The sequence below is a fragment of the Alnus glutinosa genome, chromosome 12 (assembly GCF_958979055.1).
Source record: "Alnus glutinosa chromosome 12, dhAlnGlut1.1, whole genome shotgun sequence".
Taxonomy (NCBI): domain Eukaryota; kingdom Viridiplantae; phylum Streptophyta; class Magnoliopsida; order Fagales; family Betulaceae; genus Alnus; species Alnus glutinosa.
In genome coordinates this window covers 3,244,616-3,251,748 of record NC_084897.1, presented here as the reverse complement: position 1 = coordinate 3,251,748, position 7,133 = coordinate 3,244,616, and the positions used below count along the sequence as shown (strand labels likewise).

The window sequence follows — 7,133 nt, the reverse complement described above, 5'->3', positions numbered from 1 at the left end:
TAGAAACCCTTCCGTGTCGGGATTTAACGAAAAGTCTTAACGGAAAAGTAAAAAAAAGAAAAAAATTGAAAGTTGAATTTTCTAAATTATTTTTTTTTTATTATTATTTTCTTTCCTTTTGTTAGTGCATGTGTTAGGTTATTTTTGTCATTATTTTATTATTATTATGGTGGAATAGGCCAGGAGGATGTGCCGACGGCCTGGTCCATGATCTGTTGATCCCCATCAAGTAGTCAAACTCAATCCCTATTACACATGAAGCTATTATCGTCCTCTTAATTACAGAACTACCACTTGATTATTGTTTACTCATCCTTCTAAAATATTTAATTTTATTGCCTGTTAGCTATATAATTTGGACCATCAAAACTTGCTCTTTACCCCCCTTGAAAAATCTATTCTTACAGGCTAATTAGCATTAAAAATAATATATATTATAATTCTTTAAAAACTCACGTTGACAATTTATATTTTATAAAAGTGGGTGTCACATAGACTAGACTGCCACTTAATATTAATTCATACTGTAATAACTAACATGGTAAGTGTCATGTGAACTGTCACGTCAGTTTGTAAATATGGTAGCTAATAAGTGTCATATAAATTACAACTAGACAGTTTCCATTTTAGTAATCAACAAAATAAGTGTTTGTCTCGTTAGTTTATAAAAAATTTGTAGTGCTCTACCTACGCTCGTTAATGTATACGAAATACATTTCACCATAATAGTCTCTAAAGATGAACATGGAAAAGAGGGCATCTTTTTTCTCCTTGGGAAAGCTAATAAGCTACAACCATGGAGTGAAATGAAAATATTAATGGAATAAAAATCTTAACGACCTTTGATCCTACCCTAACTCTTGACATTTTTTTTTTATATATATTTTATTTTTTATGAGCTTATTTTTAATATCTTATGATCATAATGGTTGGTATTATTTCCTTGAAAGAGGCCCTCCTATAGGTAGACGTGTGTTTGCACCAATGTCCTATCTCCATGTTTTGTATCATTGTCCTATATCCTCAGCAAATATATCATTGTGTGACAATAGAATGTGTCAAATATTAAGTCTGGTATCCACTAAATCGAAAGCATAATCTTTTCAAAAAAAAAAAAACATTTAACATTCTGAAAATTTCGAGTAAAACTATATTGAAATATGAATAATTACTATTTTCTTTTACAAATAGTGTAGGTAATAGAGATTTTAAAAAAAAAAAATGCTGGAAACTACATTTTTATCTTACAACTATCCAAGAACGCTGATATGACAGTCTCCACCGATCCTTGGATCAATTTTTGTTAGAAAAATAAAAATAAAAATAAAATTCGAGGTTGATTGGGAATTTTACATTTAACATTGTAGGATAAAAAATTGTATATAGCATTACTATTAAAAAAATTGAAAGTATCCGATAAATTTATTTGACCCTTATGCCGAGCTAAATCACCACTTTTCGGGTGTTAAGCCTCTAATTCTATCTTGTATTGCTAGTATTTAAGCCCTACTTATTTATCACATTATGAATAGTAGTTACAAAATGCCTTTCAATCATAGAAAAAAGAGAATTTAAAATACTTATATGCCAATTTTCCAAGTCCCAATTCTGTATTCATACATAAATTCAGGCTTTCAAGGGGGGAAGAATTTCATAAAAAAATAAAAATAAATTACATGGAAGATGGGAAATATAAAACATTATAAGTTAATATTTATTTTCACAAAACTCAAATGGATAAACATTCCACAAAATTAAAATTTATTCTATTTTTCCAACCACAGATTATTAAAATACCACTCTGAGGTTAAACTTAATTTAAAAAAAAAAAATCCTGTTAAAATAACATTACTCGATTTTATTTTATTTTAATGTTTAGGTAGAAAATTTACTTAATTTCAAGAGTATATAAAAATAGTTAAATCATTTGTCACGACTCAAGCGTGGCATCGACGTAAATATTGACAAGTTCAATGCTATTGTTTCAGAAGGAAACTAGTTTAGATTGCCACCCGCGCTAGTCCCAAGTCTCATATTATATATACATGATATAGACAAAAACAAATATTACAAAAACAACTCGAGTATCAGAATGGGTAGCTCTTGCTCTTCCTCTTCCTCTATGCTCTTGGCCTTTTCCTTGTTCGTCGCAGCTCTGATGATCTCCTCCAGGGCCGCTGCTGTTGAGGCGAGCTTCGAGCAGAGCCTGAGGTGGGCGCCGACGAGGCACCACTGCCAAGGTTCCATTGCTGAGTGCATGGGCGCAGGGGATGACGAGTTTGAGATGGATTCTGAGATCAACCGCCGGATCTTGGCGACCACACAGTACATAAGCTACGGGGCGCTGCAGCGGAACACCGTGCCTTGCTCTCTCAGGGGTGCCTCCTACTACAACTGCAAGCCTGGTGCAGAGGCTAACCCCTACAACCGTGGTTGCAGTGCCATCACTCGTTGCCGAAGTTAAGTTTTTTTTTTTTTTTGGGTCCTTTACTGGTTTGGTTTCTCTACTTATTTGTAATATATGATTGGAATAAAAATGGGGATTTATTAGTAATTACACGGGTCTGGTTCCTCTCTGTTTGTTTTATCTTACAAATATTTTTCACTTTTAGGCCTCGTTTGGTTCGCGGAATAGACCCTTGAAATAAAATGGTAGAGATCTATTCTTTGGAATAGGTATTCCCTATTCCTTTACGAAGAGGAATACTTATTTCTCTAAAAAATTAGAAGAATAGTTATTCCTTAAAGTAAATGCAATATTTTCCAAAAAAAAATCATTTATTTTATATTTTATTTAAAAAAAAAAATCAAACCCTTAACTGGCTGGCTAGCCACCCATTGGGGTGGCCGGCCAGCCAGTATATGGAGCCGGGGGTGGTTGCGGCCACCCCCAAAGCGAATCGGTGGTCGGCCACCCATGGGTTTTCTTCTTTTTTTTTTTTCTTTTTTTTTTTTTTGTTTTTTTAATAATTTGATTTTCTTTTCAATTTTTTATTTTTAAAAAAAATGTGAGATTTTTTTAGTAATTTTGATTGAATTCCAATTAAAATCTATGTATTCTTACCAAACTAAAGATTAGGTATAGTCATTCCATTCCGTCACCTTTTATTCCTAGGAAAGACTATTAGCCATTCCGCAAACCAAACGGAGCCTTAAATTTTTAATAGAAAGATGATTATGTAACTCTTAATTTTATTTTATTTTTCGTAGAGTCGGTTGGCCATGTGATTTCAAAAGTGCGTTTTAGAACAAAATTATGAAAAGTACCTAGTTTTAGATCATGAAAATAATGGCGGTCTGAAAATATAGAAGAAAAGATCCACCAGAGTTGTTGGAGTTGAACTTTGGTTATGAAGGTGCAAAATTTTCTTATAAATATTCCAAAAGAAGGTTGATATTTTCGAGATTTTGGAGATTGTCAAACTTATGATTCCCAGCGGCTAGTCCCTACTACTCCCTGACGTGGTTTAACAATTATAAATTAACACAATCAATGAAACTATAATAATGCCCAAGTTGGGTCAGACTGAGGAACAGTTCCACTTGCATAGATTCTCATATTCATAACTTCCCTACTTTAATCACAAAACCACTACATTTCAAAGGGGTAAGAAATGACTAATGCCAGCACTGTATTGTATTTATATAAGGAAAACAGCGAAACATTAACTAAAAAGACAAAAGAGGGGGCACTCATATTCCATGTAAGAGCAGTTCTCGTTTCCCAGGCATAATGACAGACGGAAAGCGGGCATCAAATCAAACTCATCAACTCAATGTAAAACATGCACTTTGTTAACTCTATGCAGAACCTTCATCTTTCTTCACTTCATCTGAGTTTGGCTGGGATGATGGGGCCATAGGAGATGGAGAGCCCTCCACCCCCATCTCTGCTCTTAGGTCGTTGATGCTTTGCTCCAGCTCATTTATGCGGCCTCCCATCTCATCAAGTGAGTAGCAGTTAAGGAAACCGAATAAAAAGCTCCCTCACTTTACCAGTTTTGCAGAAAAGCAAATACATCTGATCCAAGTATAATGACATGGCACACAAAACAAGGTTCCAAATCTATTTCAATCTAATGCTTTAAAAACCTGTTTTGGCCAAAACCAGGAACAGAGAAACAGGTTTCAATTCATTCTCCCAATCAAGCTTCCTGCTTGGGTGGTCCAAAGACCATCATATGCATAAAGGTTTACTTACACTAATCTCTACCCGCTATTTTCGCCATCTGACCAGCCACATATCCAATTTCCAAAAATTGAATGGCCTGAGATTAGGGGCAGAACTAAGTTCTAGCTCTAGGGATGATTAACCCCCCCTAGAGCATAATCTCTACCCGCTATGCATAAAGATTTGCATTCAATGGAAATTTAGTTCATTCAGTCATTAGTCTCTATACTAGAGAAGTTATTTGTCATCGAATTAAAATAGGTAGGAAAAGGATATTCTTTGTAACAATTGAGTCGGACATTTGTTGGAACCTTGATTGCTGTAACAAATTTTTTGTTAGTAATAGTGGGATATTTATTGAACATAAGCTTATACAGTAACTTACCATCTGCTGAAGAAGATTTTGCACCTGAAAAATTAATGAAAAGAAAAGAAGGTATATCAATAAGGCTTTGGACAAGAAAACCACCAAAACAGTGACAGCTGTGAATATAATAAATTCCTACATCCCTCGCACAAGCTAAACCAATATTTACCTAATTATTATTGGCTTGCGAATGAGTCATGGTAGATTTAACAAACAAAGGCTCAATATCAACAGTAATAACTTCATATGTTCAAACTCAAAGAAATACACTCAGCCAAACAATTTCATACAATTAAAAGAGTTAAACATCACATTTCACCAGTCACCAGTCACCAGTCACATTTCCTTGTTCTTTTTGCTCCTTCTATCTAAGTGTTTCCTCCTATATGCTTCCAGTGTAGTTAGAGGCGCTTTTATGCTTTTAATGATATTTTTCAATTACCTATTGTTAATAATTCAGTGCCTAGATTGTGCTCTATCCTTAAGAACCTGACAGAGTCCTCGGATATCAAATAGCAAAATATTAAAGTAACATTAACTTGTTATGTTGAGAACGTTGTGGAACTTACAAAAACTGTCATATCCGCAGTGCTTTGCTTAGAATCTTCTGCATCATGCCCATCCTGCCAAAAAAAAAAAGAAGAATTCAGACCACACTATACCAACACCACAAAATTTAGGAAAATTAATGCAAAAGGGGCAACAATTATCGATAGAAATTCAATTTGACACGCAAATGCAACTGATAACCAAAATTTGAGTACAGAAGAAGTGCTTGTATAGAGATTAGCAAAAGGAAAAAAGAAAAACAAAACAGAACAAAATTCACTCCCAAAACTCACCTAAAGAATCAATTTGAAAATTTCGAAGCATCCCCAAAATTATACAATGATAATCACAGACACACACAGATCTTTGGTTCAGTCAAGGCCCAAATTCCCCACCAAATACATACATATGTACGCACAAAAATCTAATACAACACAAATCTGACATCAAAATTTGCAGTAGTGCGCTGTGTTAAAGAAGATACAACACCTGACATTCTATAAACTAACATAAACTGTTGAACGAGAAAAATAGATCTATACGCTCCGAAAAGCACATTTTGGAACAAATTTGGAGTCGAAATTCTTGAAACCCTAACGGCTACTCCACACAAATTCACAACGCGTATTGGTAATAATGCCAGAAAAGAAATCAAAAACAGAAATGCTTTAGCTAAAATCGATAAAAATAAAATAAAATAAAAATTACCATATTCTCTCTGCTAGTCCGTACAATGGCTACAATTCGAAGGTTGAAGCGAGAGAGTGTGAGAGAGAGAGAATATGGGCGAGTCTCGTAACAAATTTATAGTCCCCAGTCTTTTGGTACAGTGACGGTTTTGCCATTGATTGGGGAATAGAATGCTACTCTATCAACGTTAAAGAAGAGATCAGGAACGTCATTTAATGGGTCTGATTAAATTTTACAAATTTTTTTTTTTTTCTTTTAACAAAGAATATCTCCTCGTTAAAAAAGATGGCTATTACAGTCTAGAGGCCAAAAGGTCTCTAAAAGAAGTAGAAGAAATAAAAAAAGGCAAGTTCTTAACCCAAACATGAGATAAGCATTTTGAGGAAGCCTTTCTAGCTAGAATATGGGCCGCTTCATTTGCTTCTCTACAACAATGACTCCATTTACAAACAGAAAAACACAAAACTTTCTGTTTAATAGCATCCATAAAGTGCCCAATTTTGTCAAGAGAGAATTCTGGACTACATAAACCTTTGATGACTTGCAGAGAATCACCCTCACCATTTATTTGTGAATATAATATCATGTGTAATATTATAATTGGATGCAATAAAACTAATGTTCCGTTTGATTTGGTATAAAATGATTTTCGTCTTAAAATATTTTTTGAAAAGTCAATTTTTAAAAATATATTTTTCGCTAAAAACATTTTTTGGTATTTAACGCGTACAAAAAATTACAAATCAATTTAAAATTGCAAATTAATATTTTTTTTTATTAAGAGTAATACGTGTCATCATTCTATTGGTGTAAATGTGGTATACTAATGGAATTCGTCAATTGTTTTGACAGTATTTGATTGCGACGACTAAATTGTTATTTTAGCCTACCTCAAGAACCTCTAAATTATTTTTTATTCCGCAGTGACTGATTGATGATTTAGGCCAACTACATTGACTGATTTGTAATTTGACTGCAAGAACTAAATTGTTATTTTGATCTACTCTAAAAATCTCTCAATTATTTTTTATATTGCAATGAGTGATTTATAATTTAAGCCAATCACATTAACTAATTTTTTTTTTTTTTTTTTTTTTCCTTTCTTTTAATGGGCAGGCATAAATTTCCTCCAACCTAGCCCGATGAAATTTCTGTTACTATCTTTTTGCTAAGAACAAAACTCCTAATATCCTTCAAAGCCTAAACCCCATGGGCCATGCAGACTTTTTAATGTTAACATAAGCACGTATTAAGTGCCATGGTTATTTTTGCCTTTCTGCTTTTTAGCCCTAGGAGTTTTTCATTGAAGCCGTTGTCAATGCCTTCTGGAAAGTTTTATTGATTTTGGTGGTAGGA

The 7,133-nt window shown here is 33.6% G+C and overlaps 2 protein-coding genes across 2 annotated transcripts; one reads left to right on the top strand and one right to left on the bottom strand.

Moving 5' to 3' along the window:
- Window positions 1-2,055: 2,055 nt before the first annotated feature.
- LOC133851888 (protein RALF-like 33) lies at window positions 2,056-2,554 on the top strand. Its single transcript, XM_062288512.1, has one exon. It carries the CDS (start codon window positions 2,093-2,095, stop codon window positions 2,462-2,464), a length of 372 nt encoding a protein of 123 aa, XP_062144496.1. The 5' UTR covers window positions 2,056-2,092; the 3' UTR covers window positions 2,465-2,554.
- Window positions 2,555-3,494: 940 nt separating this feature from the next.
- LOC133850997 (heat shock factor-binding protein-like) lies at window positions 3,495-5,905 on the bottom strand. The gene is made up of 5 exons (XM_062287285.1): window positions 5,796-5,905; window positions 5,108-5,161; window positions 4,557-4,580; window positions 4,448-4,490; window positions 3,495-3,950 (listed from the first exon to the last, which is right to left on the bottom strand). The coding sequence occupies exons 1-5, from the start codon at window positions 5,796-5,798 to the stop codon at window positions 3,802-3,804; spliced, it is 273 nt and encodes a 90-aa protein (XP_062143269.1). The 5' UTR covers window positions 5,799-5,905; the 3' UTR covers window positions 3,495-3,801.
- Window positions 5,906-7,133: the final 1,228 nt, after the last annotated feature.

Bases quoted from the DNA above. Each gene is read 5' to 3' on its own strand.
- LOC133851888 (XM_062288512.1), top strand. From the start codon at position 2,093: ATGGGTAGCTCTTGCTCTTCCTCTTCCTCTATGCTCTTGGCCTTTTCC.
- LOC133850997 (XM_062287285.1), bottom strand. The intron at 4,581-5,107 runs GTAAGTTCCACA...TTAATTTTTCAG, and splicing joins CTGCGGATATGACAGTTTTT to GTGCAAAATCTTCTTCAGCA. The intron at 4,491-4,556 runs GTAAGTTACTGT...AATTTGTTACAG, and splicing joins AAAATCTTCTTCAGCAGATG to CAATCAAGGTTCCAACAAAT.